This window comes from Falco punctatus (genome assembly GCF_963210335.1).
Source record: "Falco punctatus genome assembly, chromosome: 5".
NCBI lineage: Eukaryota > Metazoa > Chordata > Aves > Falconiformes > Falconidae > Falco > Falco punctatus.
Genome location: NC_137584.1, coordinates 61,339,393 through 61,361,490, shown reverse-complemented (window position 1 = coordinate 61,361,490; position 22,098 = coordinate 61,339,393). Strand labels below are relative to the sequence as shown.

The 22,098-nt window shown below is 37.2% G+C and overlaps 1 protein-coding gene across 2 annotated transcripts in view; it reads right to left on the bottom strand.

The window, feature by feature from the left end:
* Positions 1–22,098, bottom strand: part of MAN1A1 (mannosidase alpha class 1A member 1) — a 152,016-nt gene that overhangs the window by 4,619 nt on the left and 125,299 nt on the right. For both annotated transcript variants that reach the window (XM_080389075.1, XM_080389076.1), the window contains exons 8-11: positions 19,853–19,968; positions 6,915–7,134; positions 5,932–6,104; positions 313–428 (exon numbers count right to left, since the gene is read on the bottom strand). In XM_080389075.1, the coding sequence (XP_080245201.1) occupies positions 313–428; positions 5,932–6,104; positions 6,915–7,134; positions 19,853–19,968 (625 nt within the window). The remainder of the gene's footprint in view (positions 1–312; positions 429–5,931; positions 6,105–6,914; positions 7,135–19,852; positions 19,969–22,098) is intronic.

Here is a 22,098-nt window from a genome sequence, read left to right as displayed (position 1 = left end):
GTCATTTTGTTTCACTACTGTTGGCATATATAATTAGATCCTATCAAAACAAAGAGATGTAATTTCTCAACTGAGACTATAAAGTACCTTTATCAGAAGTAAAGAAAATTTCCAGAAGTCACAGGATTTAGTTTATTGATACAGAAAGAAAAAAAATAAAGGCAATTTGGCTTCCTGTCACCTAAGAAAAGCTCTACTATTTCAGTCAGATTTTGTTCTGTGAATGTCAAGGGTACCAATGATAAATACTTGTCTGTAAAGACGATACATAGAACTACTTCATATTAATGAAAGTCAACTTTTTTAACTTACTTGAGTGTCTCTGAAAGAAAGAAACTTTGCTGCACATCATCATGGCTTTCATGGTTGTTGTAAACATCTCTAATGCCAGAATAGCCACCATCTACTCTGCAGTGTTTTTCCAGTGCCTGAAGGCGGGGGGGGGGGGAAACCAACAGTGGGATTAACAAAATTAATCAGCTGCCATTTTTTCCTTCTTTGACAATAAAACTAGGCCCTGCCCTCAAATTGTCACTTTGTTGAAGAGTTGAAAACCAGATAAAGCTCTAGGTAGAAAACTCTTTTTACAAAGACATACGCACACATGTCTAATTTTACATTTAGGAAGAGAATCAAATAATAAGTTAATAAAAGAAGTGAACACAAACCAGTTTTCAGAAGGAAAGATATAGGGATATATGGATGTAAAGACATATGGATTTTCAATTATTTTCTTTTTCCTCTTTTTAATAGTAATAATAATAGCCTCTTTCTCACAGGCTTGACTATCAGACTTCAGAGATCATGTCACACATACCTTTCTTGGTCATATTTTAGTGCTTAAAAATTGTTGTGATAGAACTGAGAACTGTGATAAAGACCAGTCTTTTCCGTACCTCCTGACAGCTGCTTCAAAAAAAGAAAGGCAACTCTCCATTTCCTATGTAAGTGGTTTAGTTTCTCTTTGCAATTTTTCATTTTTCAATGGGAAACCTCTGCTATTGGGCTGTGACTGAGTTTCTTTTCTGCAGTAGGTACTATTTTGCTTTGATACCTTTCTGAAAAAGCTATATATTCCACAGGAGTAGATGGAAAGCTAATGCATAGCTGAAATTAATGCAACACGTTTTAGATGTAGGAATAAGAATGTGTTTTTCTCTAACTAGTTTCCAAACTGTGTATTCAGTTAAGAGGTGTAAAACAGATGATTGATTCCTATTTTACAATGAAAAGGAGCACATGGACCACCTAAAAATATAATTCCTTTTCTGCCCACAGAAATGTTCTATATGATCAGCTGATTTTGAAGGAGAAAAAAGATCAGATGAAGATTGGACAGAAAGCAAAGAACACGTACCTGGTGCTGGAAGTGTAGAAGGTATATATAGTTATATTATTTAATAAACCTTGCTTCTTTGCTTTATTTTAGACAGGTGTTTGCATTAGAAAGGTAGTACCTATATGCCTATGTACAAGCCATAACTTCTTTAAATACACTGCTATCCGATACCTTATTTGAATATTAGTTCTTTTGTCACTGCTGTTTAAAAATATTCATTCATCTTTTTTCTTTATAATTTACCTATTTAACAAGGTCAAAAGTATTATTAGACTTAATTTTTCTTACTCTTTTATAATAACTCTTTGCTATCATGCAGTATAATAAAGGAATGAAGAGAATCAAAGATGATTACATTTAAAACAATGCATTATATTTAAAAAAAATCAGAAAATGGTCTTTAGCCTTAAATAAATTCTAACAATGAAAACGACAGTAAGCACGGTGGATTACTACATTCACTCAGGACCACACTACTCTGAAACATGGTGCCTGCTGTGGAGGCAGGTATTGGAGCAACAACTTTCAAGCTGAAATACCTGGAGTTTTATCAAACTCCCGATGGAGAGATGGAAGACAACTAGTTTTTCCATTTCTGAAGTTATTAAAAACATCACTGAAGTGATTACAGGATGTGTACATTTTATTTAGGGAAAGATGCTGCATTTCAAACCACATGTAGCAAAAAGCTGCAAGATAAAAATAAGCATTTTCTGATGAAAGATGGGACTAAAAGTCAGTAATAATTACTGAGGTATCCATCACCTCCAGCTGCTCTAAAGGCTGCTCAAGATATGTGTTTTGCTGTGAGCAGATATCCTAAATGTCCTTGGTTTTGCTGGAGTCCCTATAGCTATCTGCATATATTTAGCTTGCACGTCAGTCTCTCCATAGTTTTCACTAGAGAGTAAGCTGCCTATTGTATATTTAAAAGGGATTTTTCTCCAGGAGAGATCCTTTAAAATATAAACAGGCCTATTTGTCTTTTCTTGTGTGTCTTTATGTTCTTTAATTTTCCTGGACACTTTTACTAAGTGACAAATATACTTAAGTTTAAACAAGTAATTTCCCCTGGCTGGTACTCCTTCCCTCTTGTCTACTTCAACCTGCAACGAATTCAGAATGCTGAATCTGTGTCTGGATTTTTGACGTCAAACATAAGATTATGCTTTCCAGGGCACAGCAGAAAGAGAACTTGAACTAGAAGGATAAGGCTATTATTCAAGGAAATATCTGTGTTCTAAACAGGGTGAGGTAAAATAAAAGCAAATTGAATTTGTGGTTTACGTGCTCTAACATGTAGTTAGAGCCTTCTTTATGAGTTTGTTGTAGAGATACACCATATAGGTACTTGAACACACTGCTATGATGTAAACTAAGAGGTTAACTTGCACCCTGTTAGCCACCTGGTGCTATCCACTTGATGAAAATGTGAAGTATCTTACCCCTCAAAGCTACTTGCCACTTAACTGAAGGAACAGGACATTCATGTGCAGCCTTAGCACAATAAAAAAGCTCTTGGTTGTCACCCTCATTTAACTGGCAGTCATGGCTTTTTGCGCCCATACCTGCAGTTTCAGAGTACAGTGATGTTCGGGGTACTGGTGAGTGGGAAGAAACAATCAAACACTTTTAAAATTAGTAGTTGTCAGAAAATGAAGGTAGCTATGATCAGTTATGCTACAGTAATGGAAAACATCAAGCAGAGGGAAAACTGGCTGACAGTCTCAAAGTATCACAAAGGCAAAAAAACAAAGGAAGTGCTATGAATTCAAAATATGTGCCACATTTATAATGCAGAAAGGGAGACTTTCATGAGCTAAGCTGATAAAATCTTTCTGACTCAGAAATAGTGGATATTGCTGTTGGTCGTAACTGCATTTTCTCCAGCTGCTGAAGTACATACAGAATGATCTTGGACTCAAAATTAAAGCAGCAGAGCAAGTTTCTAAAGAAAAAAATAGAGAGGCTAGAGCATGTTTTTAGAGAAAGAATTAATAGACTTGTTGGAAAGTTGAGAAGTCACGACTTACAGAACAGCCTCCTTTTCTACTACAAGGGCACTGGGGAACAAACCTGATGAGTTCTTATTGCCAGTGTCATGAATTGAAAATGAACATGAAACACCTGAAGATCTGCCCAGCTTTTCTGGGCAACAACAAATGGTCTGAATGTTCCCCCTTTTTTCTTGTTTCAATCTCAGCTTCCTCTCTGTGCAACAGATGTTGATAATTAAACCAGCTATAGTCAGTGGTCAGGGACTTCCCCAAGAACAAAAAGGGTGGATTGACATGCTTTCTGGTGCAAGAACAGGGAGCAAGAGGAAGTAGAATTTATGAAATAGTTGCAGTATCATGACACATGCTAGAACAAAAAATAATGCATTATCAGGTGGAGCTGTATGGGTATGAATATCAAGAAAGAAGAGAAAAAAGGAAAAAAAAAAAGATTTGGAACCTACAGCTGACTATACATTCTGTGAAGCTGTTTGTTTATGTGAAACACGCAACTGTGCATTAGGACAGTAGAAGATGGGCCTGTGCACAATGTGACCAGCTGCATCTCCCACACGTGGGCTGTAATCCACTGCCTTAGAGCCAGAAAAGAATAACTACAAAAATGTTAAACAAGGAACACATGGGGAATGCTAAGAAGGTAAACGAGTGTACAAACGTGAAGTAAACACAAACAAACTGAACCAACAGGGTACACAATAATAACAAGGAAAACATTTCAATTGTTTATAACAATGCTATCAGTGTGGGCAGCAACAATGAGTCAGGAAAAACATCTCCTGAAGAAGGAGCACTTGGCATTGCTGAAGCCTGGTGGGATGACTTCCCTAAACAGCCCTTGTAAATATTCCAATTATAATCTGCCTGGGAAGATTCCAGTAGTAAAATGCATGCCTATGGGTAGCGCTAGCAAAGAAGAAAGTAAGGAAACAGCACTCTAAATTACATTATTTATCTAAAATATCCAAATAATTTTTTTTAAAAAATTGCTTTGGAATCATTAACTGAGGAGCATATTGTTTCAGGGCTGATAGAGCCAACACCCGAGGGAGGCAAGTAAAATGTCCTAAATAACCACTGTCTACCTAGCTGAATACAGTGTTGACTGCAGATACAGAATTGCTGTGAATATTCAAACAAGGAGAAATTAGAGAGTAGAAGTATAGTTAATGCTAGCAGCTATTCTTTTACGGAAAGCAGATTTTACCATAGATTTCATTCTTCAAGAATATCTAATTACCAAAACTGAATCGCTCTTTTTTTCACAACACTCAACAACATTTGCCACACATTCACTATCTCACACAGTGAATACTGAATACAATTACAGATCCTGGTTGCTGTTGAGCGAGCCAGGTGACTGGCGGATGTCGTGTCACAGCCAGTTATATGGAGTCATAACCCATTAACAGCTCTGTAGTAGGGTCCTTTGGTGATGAGAAATTGGACGACATGAGTCTAAATGTTCTTCCCTTAGTATAAAGCAACCTTCTACAACTACTTGTGTAGGCCCGTCCAAGAAAGTTATAGTCACGTACTCCTAGGAACAAGGGGCATTGGGCAAACTGACAGACAGGACATTTTTGAAATCCTGGGCAGCAATAACTCTGCAAAGGAGAGGTCACTGAATGAAAAAAATACTGCACAGGGTTTTGTTTTCTTTTTTTCTTTTTTCATTTTTCTTAAATATACAGAGCTGAGAAAATAATGTTCTTCAGCTTCCTGTATCTCCTGTGATACCTCAATCTTAAAAATTCCAAAGTAAGAGTTAAAGGCAGGTAATTTAGCAAGGGGAACGTTAGTGTGAGGATAAAATAAGTGAACTCTAGGAGCGCAATACCCATACCCAGAGAATAAAACATGGTAAATGCAAAGGCTCTCCTCTCTAACAGTAAGAGTGATTGACCACTGAAATAAGGGAAACAATGGATTTGGCAAGCCAATTTTTGCAGTATAGCCTAGCTGCTCTCTTGGAAGGCTTGTGCTAGACAAAACTGAATAGCTAGGTTCAGCGTGATGGTTGAAACTCAATGGCTAGTGGGACACAGAAATTTAAACCTAGAAGAGGTTGTTATCATTAATGGAGTTCAGCCTAGATGACCTATGCTTTTTGAAAGTGACCTATTTTTTAAACATTCGGTGCTATCTAGTACTTCATTTTGGCCTTCATCACCTTAATTAAAATCACCTTTGTACATTACTGTTGAAAATACATATCATAAAGCTTATTTCCATGTCCAAGTCTCAAATTTGACACACATCTGCACTTTCCATTCACATGCAGTGATCCTTAACATCTTGAGCAGTACATCCAAATATGACCCTGATCTCAGAAGTATTTAAGAAGGAGAAATCCCAAGGTATTTTTCTAATAACACAATACCAGCACTATTTGGTTTTGTAAAAACGATCTCAGTTCATCAATTTAGTAAATGAATCTCTGGAAATTTGAGTTGATATTACTAATTTTAAATAAATATTTACTCTCCAACTGCTAAACTACATCCAGATATCATTCAGTAGCTCACTTAACAAGACATTAGGATTTAGTAAGAAAAAAGTCCAATAGAACATTACCTCTACAGCTTCCCATCCCCACTGCCTGTACTTTGGGTCATGAGTGAGCCGCCACATGTACATGTAGGTCTCTATGACTTCTGGTCGTAGGATGTAGTATTTTTCATTTTGTCTTGTAGCAATGGCCTCAACACCACCATCAAATCTGAAGGCTTCCGGTCCCAGTTTCATGCCTAGCAAATATAAAATCACATGCTAAAATGAAGGCATTAAGAAAGGCTTTAAACTATGTCATCTACCAAATCAATGATCCTTTCCTGTGGCACAAAGCCAGGTTACCCAAAAGGTATATAATTTCTGGACGACACTGCAGCTCCTTCTGTTTTTAATATTTTGTAAATACTTCAGAGTAGGAGAAAGCTGTTCTTCATCAGTGCCCTAAACAGCAGTTCCAGTTTGAATAGTGATGCTAACATTTGCATTCTGGAAGACTTCATATAAACAGCAACATGTGAAATTTTGCTTAAAAGACAAGGATATTTACTTTTCTATATCAAACTGGAAAATACACTCTGGACCTGAAATGCTGCCAGTTTATTTCTATAAGAAGATGAAAGAATCCAGAGAAATTTCCTGCACAGAAATCCACTTTCTTTGTGCAATTCTATTGTGTGCAGCGTTATACCACCAGAACTGAGCATAAAATAATTTTTTGTGCATAACACATGATTAAAAGCTATATTGATGCATAAGTGAACAGGGTCCCTCTCTGATTTGTATTCGGCTATACAGAAATTGGCAAAGTGAAACAAAAGCTATCATGTTAATTACCAAAGTGAGTAGATATGATTCAGGTGCACAGAAATTATTTATAAAACAGAGCAGCCGTTCTTAAAGTTACTCTAAGAGCAAAGCAGGATTTGCTCAGAAAGGATAAAAAGTTCTCATCATCATACAACTTTCATTCAGCATTGTGCAAAAATACCAATGGGTGCCTTCACAAAGTCAAACTGTGAAACTAAACTCTGTGATACAGTACTTACTTGTGCGATCATAGGATTCATGGCAAGTCCTAGCGATTTCAGCACCAAGCTCAATGTGATGGCCTGTCTTGTCATTAGGTGCTCCGTCCGCTCCTAGAGCAAACATGCCTCCAGCAAAACAAGTGAGATGTCCCATCTTGTGTTCAAGCAGTCCACCCTTCCACTCAGCGATGTATGTCAGCCCCCCGCTTGATTTTCGAATTAGGTGGGTCTCTATGGCCTGCAAAAGTATGTGATTTCAAACCAAATGTACCATTTGGTAAAGCATGCGGGACAAAGACAAAATTGTCTTGTATGTTGGTTGGCTCTTCTCCGTATCACCTTTGCTTATAAAGTAAAATAGATAATATAATCTAGCATAACCTCAAAGTGCAACCAAACCAACACAGATTAGCATACATGAGTAACAATGATTCATTTTGCTACAACTCTGGGCAACTTATGCAGTACATTTTATTAAAATATTGAAAAGACCTAAAAAATACAATTCAATTTTAAAATTATTTTACTTCTTTCCCTTTCTACTTTGAGCAATTTTGGGTAATTTCACTTTTAATGGTCATGAGCCATCACTTCAGGTTCCATACTTCCCATTTTAATTCTGACTTAAAGGATGTGGTTATTGATATAACTTCATGCCACTTATATGCAAACATAACTCATATTCTAAACGCCTGACTCAACGAGTGCATTGAATGATGTTAGGGCTCTGAGTCTATATGGTATTCCCAAAGTCCCATGAGTTTTCCATCCCAAACTCAATTCCTCTGTAGTTATCAATCAGGAGTAGGGTCTCACCGTGATTTCTGGAAAAAAACCCAGGCAGGATAAAAATACACTAATCTCCTAGAGAGAATTAGAAGTTGGTGCTGTTAGCAATGTATGGTCATTGATCACAAAATCCAGGACAACAACCTTCCCTTGTGGAAGGAACAGAATTAAAACAATAGAGGAGATGCAGAAGAGCATGTTAATTAGAAGCCCACACCGAAAGTAGGCTATTACTCTTTAAGTGGTAATGGAGAGGAGATGAACAATGCTATCATACATTCAGTTATCCAGCAGTGCTTTGGTTTATTCTATTGAAATCCTGAGATTCAGAAACAATACTTAATATGCATTATACAAGAGAAAAAACATGAATAAAATATCAGTACAGAGAAGTATTAATAAGAAAAAAGCCAGGATTTTAAAAAAATGTTATAAAGAGAAGGTATTGATTGTAGTTATTTCTTCCCATTTAAACATCCGTAAAGGTTGTTTTCATAAGCATGAAAAATCTGCTCTGAACTAGAAGCACCAGCAGAATAATTGTACAAGTTTTACTTACTGAGTAGGTTTTTTGTGCCAAGAATGTCACACGGAAAGCTACACCTGGTTTTCCACTAATATTGGTGCAAAGCATTTAGTAAGGATGTTTCCCGCCCAGCTCCAGACCCACTACTGGCTCAGAAAATTCAATCCTTTTGTTTTCTCCTTAATTGTATGGTTTTAGCACCAGATACCTACTGAAAGACATACCTAAATTTTACAGCTGCAGTAAACAATGAAGATTCCTGTGCTTTAAACAAATCCTGCATACTTTAACATATAGAAAGAAGAATTTACTATGAAAGGGGAAAGTGTGAAAACACAAAACAATTTTGCGGGAAACAGCTTTCAGAATACTTAGGCATTCTGAAAAATAAGCTATGTAAAACCATGTTCAGAAATAAAAAAAACTTTTAACTTAATGACATTTCATTAAGCCTTTCAGCACGGTAATCCCTATGTCACCAAATTAACAATTCTGGCAATAGTCGGTAACTCTACTGGTTACTTAGCAGCTGAATCAGAATTTATTAAAAACATAAACAAATATAAAATAGATGGATGACTAAATTTACATATATTACATTTATTTTAGTAAAAAATAATGAAAGACAGAATGAAGTATTATTGTACCTGATGGAAATAACAGTAATCATGTACCTTCAGAACTATAGTAACTAGAGCAGAGTTGAATCTTGTACTATGAAAATGGATTCTGCGATAGCAATTAGTCTTTCAGAGTTTGCGGGGTTTTTTTCCTGTTCTTTTGGCTCAAAATTAAAGTTCAGGCCAAAAAAAGATGACTTCCACTTGGGAAATTAAAAAATTATTCTAACAAACTGGTGTCAAGAAACTAACAAATTGATGCTAACTGATGCTAAGAATGTCACAAAATAAAAATATGTTTCCAGATTGATTATTCATGTTTAGTAAAGCAAATTATCTTGGTTTTATAAATGGGTCCTATTAAGAACTAGTACATATGCCTATTAAAAGATATTTTTATTATGTAAGCATCTTATTTAAAGCTATTTCTATTACGTAGTTATTTGATATATTACAGATTCTCAAATTGCCTTGTCATACTTTTTATAATCACAGGTCCCTGAGGGCTAGATAAGACCTATTTTTTATAATCACAGGTCCCTGAGGGCTAGATAAGACCTATACTGGTTGCATATACCTTTATTAATGGCAAGCTAGGTAACTAATCATTTCTGCCAAGACATGAAATCCAAATACCCTTTGATATGCTATCAGAAGCCATAAGCCCCGGTGTGCCGAACTTGCAAGTCCATCAGCACTCAGCAAATTCTTATTCTTGAAGACAGGAAAACAAACACTGTAACTTGGTAAAGCCTAATCTGCGTTTGAAGTTATATACTTATGAAGTCATAGTTTGTAGTAGTTACATGATTTAAGCAAAGTGACCTCAACCAAACAGCTTTTGTAAAGCATGAAAGGCAGCGGAGCGTCTCTTCCCAGAGGACTTGTAGCTCTTTTTGTAAGTACACCAGTGGAGCTCACAAAACCACCGCCAGGCAGCTCACAGTGGGGCTGCCCAACTAAACCCGAGAAGTTGCTTCATGGGCCATTTTCAGTCTGAGCTAGGGAAACTGTTTTTGTCAGAACCCAGTTCCCCTTCTCTCATCACTATTCATCTGCCCTCTGACTGAGAAGAGACAGACTAACCGCTTGCCCTGAAACAACACTCTCCAAAGGCTTGCTAATGAATTTGCAGTATTAAAGTTGCATAAAGTTTGGAACAATTCCAGCATGCCATAGAAATGTCAGATTATAATGAATTTGTTAGGTGTGTTCCGCTTGTTTCAGGATCTCAACATAAAAAAGAAAGTTGTTTTAAAAAAATCAACATACTTAGAAAGCCTTAAAAATGTAGATGCTTTTGATCTTAAAAAAAAATGTATCTCCTGCATGAGTTAAACACATAAAAGAAACTCCCCAACATTAACTATTGATAAATGCATTCACTGAAATTTTGAACTCCTGTATCGATAACAGTATTTGCAGCACTAAGACACAGTAAAACCTTCCTTTTCCCCACAAGTCCAACCTAACTATAGTTTAATTTCAGAATTTACTTCCAAATATTGTTAAAGCACTACTTCTGGAATGTATAATGTCTGTAAAATGAATTTGTATAATACAATTTTTTCAAAGTAAACAATAAACAAAAATCAGTACTCTTACAATTATCAATTCTGAATCTATACCCAAACTGCCAAAGTGCCATATATCATCCATCTATTGGAAATTCACAAAAACGCTATTCACATTATAAATATTTTTGTGGTTATAATGGTATGTACTTCTGTAAGCAGCACATCAAAATATTTTTCAGTGAGTTTCACAAGGTTTGTAAGTGCCATCAGGCTGTATTGAACTTTCTGAAAGACATTCAGTTTCTAAATAAACTTGAGGTTCAGAGCAGGACTAAATCACTGGCGGGAATATGTGGGCAATTGTTTTAAGTATAAAAACTTGAATGCAAAGTTGAGAAAGTACTAGGATGAGGAAGAAATACTATCAGTTTAAATGAAGATGTAAGGGTCTCCAAACGTGAGTGGTAGGGTGGAAAGGCGTTACAATCCCATAGGGAAATGCTACTTGCTCTCTGCAGTGCTGCGGGCACAGTTCTGCCAGGGAAATCAAGTTACTAAACCAAGTTGTTATAAAAGGAGAATAGGTAGTATGGTGACAAAGATCCACCCAAATGAAAAGCCCTGTTTGGTAGACTTAATTCAGAATTTCATACTTGGAATTAATTTACTTTTATTTTGATATAATTATCACACTTAAAAAAGACACATTTATTTGAACTGCAGCTCTATTACAGCTTGGTCCCCACCTATGAATAACTCCTTCCTGCACTGCTTGCACATCAGGTGGTGTCATATTTATCACTATAGAGATTATTATTTAATTTTACTGTAATAAATATTGTCAATACAAACCAATATACAAAATCTGCAAATAATCAAAAAAACTAGAAGTACGTTGTCTTTGATTAGCTGAAAATCCATTATTGATGGACAATTGTCTGGAGCTGGTATAGTAAATGGACATTTCATTTTACTTTTTTCCAGAATGTATTTCTGCAATTCAAATAGTAATTTCTTCCTTTCCACCAAAGTAAAGAAGAGAGACTGTGCAACCTAAAAGGTTGCAAAAAAAAAAAAAAAAAAAAAAAAAAAAAAGTGGCTGCAAATGTCTGTTCCCAAAGGGAGCAACCTGGAAGTGACCAAAACCCAAACCAAACCAACCAAACAAAAAAAAAAACAACAAAAAATTGAGACAACCTGATTTTTTAACTGTAGTGGACAAAAAAAGGAGAGGAAGGAAAGGCAACTAAAGGAAAATAAACATTTGCCAGATATTTCAAGAAATAAATTTACTACATGTAAAGCTGATACGGCATATGGTTTGTTGCGTACATACAAGCTCTTACAGACAGCTGATATGATTCCTGGCAATTTATATTTTTTTCATGTTTTTATGTAAGGCTCTGCTTATTGTCCTTGCTGCAATAAAGCCTTTGGCTTTATTTACCATCTTGTGGGAAATTATATATATATATATATATATATATATATATATATAAAACAACTGTAAAAATGCTTGAGCACTCAATTAGAAGCATTAATAACAGTCCCTTTTACAGTTTGACTTGTGACTGAAGCGCACCTTGTATTACTCCTGGCATCTTTCTTATGGATTTGCACGTTAAAAATTATGCCCTTGCCTATCTGTCACATTGAAAGAACTGTAGTGAATAAGACATTCGGAATTGCTTAGCTTACAGGATTGCAAATTGTACGTGTGCCTAATCTCTGTTATTGACAGCACAAAAGAGAAACTCTTCAGTTTTTCCCAACCCGATATCCTTCCCCTCCTGCCCCCCTTCTTAAGACGATATGTTTTGTGTTCTCTGCTTAACAGCCTGTCCCTTAACCTTCGTGTTATACTGCCAGTCCTTACTACCCTCACAAAATAAAGCAGAACTGAACCCTGCCAATAAATACCCATTTTCTTTCATTCAGTTCTTCACTCCTTTAAGCCTTTCACACAGCTTAAATGCTGTTTTCAACACCCCCTTCCTCAATCCCTGACTTGATTTTGGGATTGGGAAGTCCTTAATTTATCGTTTGAGTTGTTTGGGATGTTGAACTGGATTGTTTATAGAGAAACAGAGGATACAGAACTGAAGTAATCTCACCGTCCAAATGAGTAAAACACCGCTACCAACAAGCTTATGTTTCATAGAGGGTATCCTCTTGGTGGATTACGCTGACAGGTAATCAAAATATTAACTGAGATGCCTACAGAGCACAGATGGAGGCTTCTCAGGAAAAATGTTCTGCAACTCAAAGTTTCTCAATTCAAAATAAAAGTGCCACAAAAAAAGTGAACTCTGCTAAAAGAGCAGGGGTAGCAAACTGCAAACCTCAAAATGCAATGTAAAACTGCAGTTCCACTTCCTCTAGCACTTAGGCATTTTACCTCTCCTTTTACAACAACTGTCTAATTATGATTAATGAATTTCAATGACTTCTGATGTTTTAACAACAAAAAACAGGTGTTTCGTTTCCCACCTCAAGATGTCACTGCAGCTAGAGAGAAAACTGTCTTGCAAGTCATAGTTAAGTATTTCCATACCTTAATAAATTTGAAACTTCAAAAATATGATCCTGGTTCTAAATTTCCAGGGTTTAATAATGTTTGTTTGGGGGATAATTACAAGTCTGCAGGATTCTTTACAACAAAGCACTATAAATTAGCTCAGTTCAAAATTCTAATATATTTTTCTTCCCCTAGGAATCTTCTTCATAAACAGTATTTTCATGATTTGAAGCAACAGTGAGTATGAAAGAGGATTCTACCATGTGATATGTCCAATAATTCAAAGATGTATAATGTCAATTGCTTGCTTATTCATTTTATTATTTACGGCTTTCACCAATACATTTTATTGCTTTGAAATGGCACACAGCAGGCAGGGCTGTGCATTTATAAGTCAATTGCCTGTTTTCTTCACTTTAAGTTACTTCCCTCATGCTTTCACTGTTGAGCTAATCTAATGCAATAAATACTTTTCTTCAGCAATCTTTATAATTTATCAAATTTATTCTTCATCCAAAATTCCAGTGAGATTAAGATTTGCATTTTTTCCATTATTATTGCTGTTTTGCAGATGGCAGAAAACCACTGCACTTCTTTTTTTAAATGTTATTTATTAGTTGATTCTGCTTGCTTAAATATCCTTCATACAGGATTTAAATATGTATTACAAGATGCATGAAATGTGAAAACATACAGTCAGAAAAAGGACAGAATAGGAAGGTCAAGTTCTTGTTAACAATTTATTTAAATACTTCTGCCAAAGTGGCATCTTCTTACCCTGAGATCCTCACTGCTCACTAAACTGTGCTTGAAAAAGCCAAAATCTGAACAAAGAAGAATGTTCATTTGTTTAAACACAATAGATAAGAATGTTTTGAAAGCAATAAAGCACTTACTGCTTTTGGACTTAGGATGTGTTATACAGACAAGCTGACATGTGAAATGAAATATGAATACCTAAATTTTTAAAATGGAAACATTGGCAACATTTAACTACTATGATACCTATCCATCTGATTACTAAAAGGATGATTAATTTCTAGGGGAAAACTGATAATTAACTTTTGTCTGAAAATCCATTTTTTCCTGCCCCTTGTATACATCTGTTAGAGTCTCTAAGAACACCAATGCTCTTGCACTAAATGTACTTAATGCTGTCTGCTACCAGAAGGCTAGTTTTAGTCACATGCCTAAAACAGTATTGAAAGAATAGCATGAATCAAAGCAAGTAATTCTTAAAATTTTATATTATATATTTCCTGAAAATTCTAGAATAAATATCTATCACTCCTGACAAGCTTTTTTCTGTCAAAAAAGGAAGGGAAAACAGCACAAGTAGTAAGGAAACAGCTGCTCTGAGAACAAGAGCAAAGCCATGAACAAAAAGGGGACAATTTCTGTCGCAGGACTTTTTAGTTAAAATCCTCCTTAAAGTGTTCTAAGACCATTTTATCTTGCTGTTTCTCCTGACAGTCCATAAGCAAGCAAACTTTTTAGTAAGTACTTTCTATAGTCCAAAACATTGACATCGTGCAGCTATAAGTACGTTATCAACAATTTAAAAATCTGCAGAAGCCTGTCTTTAGTCTTGATCCTTTCTGTAAGCAGTTGTAGAGAGCCTCAAAACTCCTGTCAAGAGGGGAAATATACTGAAGGAATAAAAAAGAGCAGCAAGTCCTCTGGATGTTCTCGTCTGTTAAGCGTAATGAACCTTGTGTTCCTACATAATGCAGCTATACTATCGCTACGTGCAGAACACCAGTGCAGCTGGGTGATAAATATTTTAAACATGACAGCTGACAAAAGATGTAAATAAACTGCCTGTTTAGTAATTTTTACACATTCAAGTTATAGGCCATACCTTCTCCCCTGGCCCCCCAAATGTATGTAGGGGGAATACTGGGTTCCCTCTACCAACTCTTTCCTTGTAAGACAGGCTCCCACTGCAGCACCCTGCCTGCTCTATTTACATGTTTCCTTCAATGCCAAGAAGTTCTCAAGTACTGAATGTTCAAATCATTAATAGATTTTTGGCTTTACCCAGTATGACAAACTGTTCTAATTGAGTTGTTGCAGTTCTGTCATTGTCCACATCAGTTATGTAGTTTTTAAGATCACTATGATCACAAAGCAAACCACTTCAAGCAACTTAATGGAAACTGCAATCAGCACAGACCAACCACCAGACTGTCACCACACTCAAATAGACTCTCAGGAAACTCTGGAGATGAAAAGGGCCTCTCTGCCAATATCATGTTTTCAGTTTGCTAATAACACTTTGTTCTCTCCCTCATTTCAATGAGAAAGGAATCTGCATGGATTTGTTCTATTTATCTGAAAGGCTGAAATCTTGACAGGTCTTAAAAATATTCACTACTTAATGCTGACAATTAAATATCCCCCCCCCCCAAAAAAAAAAAAAAAATAATCAGAGCCATAGAGCTTCCTTTGGCAGAGTACAAACTGAGTAAATCAAGGCTAGTCTAAAAAGTTAGCAATGTGAAAAAAAGAAAAAAACTACAAAAAAATATTAAAGAGTGATCCTATACACTTTCTGTTGTGAATACTCAAAATCCTGAGGCCAAAAATTACGTTTTCACCTTTTGATACCCACAAAAGGTTACTGCGTTCTTTAGTCATGCAACCCAGGCTAGCAGCAGGCTGGCTGCAGTTGAAATTTGGCAGAGAGCAGCCCTGGCACTGCTTCACAACACCTATACTTTTTGCTACATCCATTGTTTCTACTTCCACACGCTAGGTTCTCCAGAGATCACTAGTTTTCTTGTTACAATCTTCTGAGCAGTTGTTACCCAGTCAGAGAAATTAAACAATCTAAATGTCTAAAAGTAAACTCCCCTGTCTAAAGGTAAAACTGCAGATCACGGTGGCTTTACCTCTCAGATACCAGAGGGCCACCCAGGGCTGTACTGAACCAAGCTGCTTGGGAAGGGCCGGCAAGGGATTCTCCCTCTTTAAGTTCCTCTGGGCTGAGCTACTGCTCTCCTTACAGCCTTTAGGTATGCCGCTTCTCTAGAAACACACTGGGGAGGGGGTGAAGGCAGCATCAGAAAGAGAAAGAAGAAATATTTAAGGTGCAGAAAGCTTGCAGCAGTGGCCATAAATAAATGTAACGTGAAAATTTGGAAAAGATACCTCGTCTTCAGAGACCAGGTGTGAGACAACCTATTAACAGGAGTAGTAGGAAAATTGCCCTTCAACTTAGAAAATGAGGGCTGGCACGTTCAAGAGGGGAGGATTTCATGCAGTTGCATGTGACACTGCTGTTGCTAGACTGGATATAAGTGAACCCACAAGGTGCATTTTCATTCTGAATTACCATGTTCTCCTACTAAACCTACTCAGTTGTGTCTCAGAGATCAGCTGTGTTAACTGAAAAGAGTGGGATGGTTCCTCTCTTGGGTACTTGCAAAGACTGATAGATCATTCTATGGGCAGTTACATCCTCAAAATATGATTAAAAGCTGAAGACGTTTGTTCTGTACCTAAATGTTGCATGCTATCCATTGTAATCAGTTTAAGAAGATCTCTTACTTCCTGTATTATGTGAAGCAGGACATTATATGCATTGCTTTTCAAAAGAGAAAAATAACTTACATTAAAAATACATTCACTTGTCTTTTTGTGCAAATTCTAGAGTTTACGAATCCCCCCTGACCGCCTTATAAATACATTCATATTATGCTCTGGTATTCAAAATAACACCATCTCTGTCCCTTTTCCCATAAGAAATAAACTCCTCTTTAAATGGCGTCAGCCAAATACCCATCTTATTCAAGGCAAGCAGAAAAAGTTTTTAAATCTAGTTTGACATCTTAGTTATTACTTTTAACTTAAGCCATAAAACAATCTATGGGTGCTACAAAAATTCTAATAGAAAGAAGTCTTTGTTTTTAATATGAGTTACAGAAAAATGTAAGAAATAACCCCAAAGCTTCACCTAAATAAATTTCAGCTTTTCACAGTGAACTATAACTCGTCATATATTCTCATTTGTGGTTTCTGGATAGCGGATAATATTGATTTAGGCATCAGACCTTCACATTGCTCTTTCAGAATTTGGTGGGTATGTGCTGAACTGAACGGCCAGGAATAATCATGCTGTTCCCTTTGGCGTAGTCTTAAAAAGATTCTGAAAGTGTCAGGGGAAATTTATCTAAGAAAATACGAAGCAGACTCGGAATGCCCAAACTATGTAGGCTTAGTCATAAAGCAAGACTGCAGCTTGGGCAGACACTTAAATTAGCTTTAATTTAGATAAGTAAGGGATCGATAGCAATAAAGCCAATATCAGGATGGATTGCAAAACAGGCTAGTTACTCTGGAGAATAACCCGACATCTCAATGGGGCCCAAGCACTCTGCAGTTTTGGTGAGACTGCAACTTCCCCGCTGTTTTCTGAACAAGCTACGTGACAACATCCAACTGTACCTCCACACGCTGCGTATACACTTTCAGCTTGGGTACAGATGTACCTCGGTATAGAAAACAGAGAACATGAACACCATCACTCAGAAAATACTGGAAGTAGCATTCAGCCAGCAGCACGGTGAATCCTAGCACACACGTAGCGAACATTCAGCCCTCTCAAACACTGATACTCTGGACAGACATAACGCTTGGGCTGCTTAAGAGCTAGTACTACTAAAAATATTAAGATAATAGGTACTTTAAGTCTAGTCATATACAGCAGAGCTCAGACCCTGCCGTTGATATTGCCACATGCGGTGCTGCTGCTGACTGGGCAGTTCTGCTCCCCCAGCTCAACCCCGAGCAGGGAGAAGTGGCTGCCCAGTGTGGTGGCCATCACCACTTCTGCTCCCTGTGGGGACCTCAGGAGCCTAAGACAACTTTTGTACCCAAGGAGCTTGTTATCCTGGTGTAGCTAATGTGTGAGTTTAAAGAAAGCCACGCTGCTGCACTCCACATGGACTCCCCTCAGAGCACTCCTGGCCCTCTTTCCCGATGACCAGGCACCAGCAGGCAGCTCTCCACCCGCTGGGCGGTGTGGGCTGGCTCGGGGCGGGGGGCAGGCACACTGACCCTGTGCAGCTGACACGGGATGGGACACCCGCTCACGGGGCATAAGGCAAGAGGAGCTTCCTGACGTACCTTACTCCAGCTGTGCTCAAGTCAGGGGATGGGGAACCTTCAGCCTTAGCTGGGGCAGCCCAGCGCTGCCCATCAAGGCACTGGGCTCTCCTGGGCTCTCTGTTGTCAATTGGGATCAATGTGCCCCTGCTGCTCCCCAGCAGAATGGGAGGCACTTGCTGTCCTGCCAACAAGGGTGATGGTCACACCACAACTGGGATAGGCTACCTGAGGTGGTTTACAGAATAGCTGTACTAGCAAACCCACCTTTTTTTTACTGCATGCTTGTATACACTAGTGCTTACCCTGTGTAAGACTGTCTTTAGAAGAAAAACCTGATGTTATTAAAACAGTGGGAGTAGAAGACTAGAAGCAGCTTTGAGGTGTTTCCAAATGCCTTCCGTGGCAAGATGAATTGATACTGTATTCTCAGACACTTTGTTCTCTCTTTTTGGCTGCCAACCTAATGGCTGAGCTATTACAGTATCACTGTTCTTATATTATAGGCCCGAATGCACTTAAACCTGATTTAAAATCCACCTTTTGCTCTGAAGCTGAAACCACGTTAGCGGTGAAAATGAGGCTGACTGCATCCAAATCTGCACTTACAAAATTAAAGGCAGGATTTTCTTAGCAGAGGATATTTGGCCGTCAAATTTACTACCACCAGAGATCACACTCTCCCTTAAATCATTACATATGACTTAAATCATTGCATATGACTTTTCTCTCTCATGAAAAAAAAAAAAAAAAAAAAGAAAAGATACTTGCAATAAGCCAGGGCTGTATTCTTTTAATGCCACCCCTTTTTGTGGTATGGGAAGTAAAAGGAGACTTATGTCTCTTCCCTAGGGACAGCGTATTTCCAGATGTACAAAAGAATTAGCAGATACTGCTTAGCATCTTGAAGCCTTGTCTGCAGAGGCACTGTACATACATAGAGTTACTAACAGATAAAAGTTCTGGCCCTAGAGAGCTTCCAGTCAAAACAGATGAAAGGATGGGGAAAAAAGAAGTAATATTATCCTCTTTTATATGTATATGTATCTCTCTGAAAGCAAAGAACCAAGAAACCAAGTCATTTGCCCAAGACTGGAAGGAAAGTCTGTAAATATGAATTTAAACTTAATACTTCTCAAACCTCAATCTGGTGTCATAAAACCATTATTTCTCCCAAAATAGCGTATTAAGGAAGTAGCATCAATAACAAAGGAAATTGCAGATTAGAAGGATCGTAAATAAAATACCACATAGATATGTAAGTATGAACAGTTCTGATTTTTGAAAACATTCTCTTGTGTCCAATTTGAATAACTGGCTGTTTCACAGAAGCTGGCAAATAGATGCCTCTTGTAACAAAAAGTCATTGTGCAACAAAAAAAATCTATTTTCACTTGTAATTATCTACCATAATATATTGAACCCTGTGTTGACCACAATCAAAATATTCTAAGGGCTGAAATATGAGGTCAAAACACAAGACAGGAACTCCCTCCTGGATATAAGGAAAAAGGACAAAAGCAATATATTTAGGAAAGACTGAGGAAAAAAGAACTGAATTTCTACCTGAGAGCTACTTATAGATGTATTTTTTTGTTGTGTATTGTATACTTTTCTGCTCCAGTATTGGAGAGAACTGACTGTATTGCAGTTGGAAAACAAATAGCTATATTTCAAGACTTTCCCCATTCCCAGTGTCTGTATTCCTCTAGCATTTATATTTGATGAAGCCTTTTTAAAAGAGAAACTAATTCTTTAAAAAACACACACTGTGGTGGCAAAGATATAAATCTCTCACATTGTCCCCAGTACCTGTCTCTTTAGGATTATTATAGATCAGATTATTATGGAAAGGAAGATTTAAATATCTTACTTACCTGAACAGCATCATAATACATTTTCTTGCCTTCTTCATCTGTCTTGTCCGACATCAGCCATGCCTTGAGCAAATATTCATAAAAGCTATCCCCAAGCCCTCCAATGGAGACGTGATCTTAAGAGGGAAGAAAGAGATTGAACAGCAATTTCATCTTCAGCCTGGACAATAAAATACAATTACAATTTCAAACAGGGAATTTAATGACCTCTTCCTACAACAATCTTCGATAAATGCAAACCTGGAAACTCAGGAAAAACTTAACTGGTATATAGAGAGAATTATTTCTTTAATTGCTTTTTCATCAAGCTAAAGCATCATAGTTACCTAATATTCACATCGTGCCACAGGAGTTCACGGCAAAGCAACAAGAATTTATATGTTTAACATCTAATTCATGTAGTCTATCCCACACAAAAATCTGTTAATCTGAGGGGGTTTTATTCTAAAAACAGGGAAAAAAGTAGAATTAATTAATGCCCCATTTAAGTCAATTTCTAAATAAGGCCAAAATATTTTAGCTCCTTACTGCGGACTTGAATTTCAGGTTATTTAATGGTATTTCAAAATGCTGACCCACATGTTTTAAAATAATACTACATTTTTGAATATCTGGCTGCTCTCAGAGCTCAGCAGTCGTTCTGGAAGGGAAAAAAAAAAGAAAAAAAAAAAAAAAAAAAAAAGAGTGCCACATCTACACAGGATTACTGCTATCACATTGCTTTATTCTGCCCTGCACTTACAGATGCTGTGATTATTTAACTACACACATTTAGGACATGACCCTGCAAACACTAGCACCACACAAGTCAGACTGTTTGATGTCAGTTGCACCGGTGATGTGAAAGTGATGCTCTCAGCTGCTTGCAGAAGGTTGCACTCACTTGCTGTCCTAAGAGGAGCCTAAAAAATTCCTGGCTAAATTTTAATGGGCTATCACAATTTCAGCATAGATTGCCGTAACACTACTAGTGAGAGAGAGAGAGAGAGAGAGAGACTGTGTGTGTGCGTGCGTGTGCGTGTGTGTGTGTGAAGCGTTTCTCTAAGCTCCATTAAACTAAGAACACTAGCTAGAGGTTTTCTTTTTGAAGTTGGCGCTGCCTGGTAACATTAAGGAATTTGGCATTTATCAGGCCTTCACTGAAAAGTTTTCAAAGTGCTTTATCTACTCATGTATAATCGTCAATTTTACAGTGAGGAAGGGGTCCGCTAATTCGACTCAAGACATCCAGGGTGGAGATGTGGTTACATATATCACACAGCAAGCCCTTGAGTCATACTGCAAAATTCTGGGCATGAGAAAAGCAAAAAATGCATGGAGTAATCCAGGCTCGTAAAGTGAGATGCAGAAGGGTTACTGGTACAGAGCTCACACTTCCCAACACCTAACTCTGATCTTAGCCTCAAAGTTATGCCTCTGTTGGTGGAATTCAAAAGAACACAGATATTTTATTCTTAAACTCCTTATTTTAAACTCTTCTAACGGAATACCTCCTTTCACCTTCTGAATAGGTTGCAAAGCCATGCAAATGTAGAAGATAAATTTTGAATAGAAAAAAGGGTATTAACAGTGCCTTTTCCCTCCACTAGACTGTAACATAAATAGTTTAGTTTTCCAAATGTCTCCTGTCCCTTTGCCTAACTAATACATTGTACCATGAAACCTCGGTTATAAATGGCTTTCCCCCACCCCAGCTCCTCTTTTGAATGAGATCTATTAAATTTCTGGAAAGAATACACCATTTATTTAATTAAATGTTCATGATCCAAAAGGAAAAGAGGCTTCTTAAAAAAATGGGAACATTTTCTATGATCGAAGGCTGATCTTTGAACAGCAGCATTTAAATGACCTTTACGGTTTCCTAAATAAATTACCATAGAAACCTCTGACATTTGCAAACTAAATAGCACAAGCACAGTTTCATCAATAATAAGCCCTGTTATTATATACATTATTGCAGTAGACAAATCCAATTGATGCACGCTGCGGCAAATCACTGTCAGTTTACTGTCAAAATAACAAGGGCTAAATGAATTTACAGGAACAATGGCAGTGATCCAGCAGTGTCCTTCACAGTTACAGCACTGCTAGAGAAGAAATGTTCAGAAAGCATTCCTCCCTCCCCACTTGATGTGCGAGAAAGAATACTTCTGTCTTGTACCAATCAAGAGTCTAAGTCAATTTTTTTTTCCTGTTGTAATCAACTGAAAACAGCCTAGAAGAGCAATCTCAAATAAAACATCCCT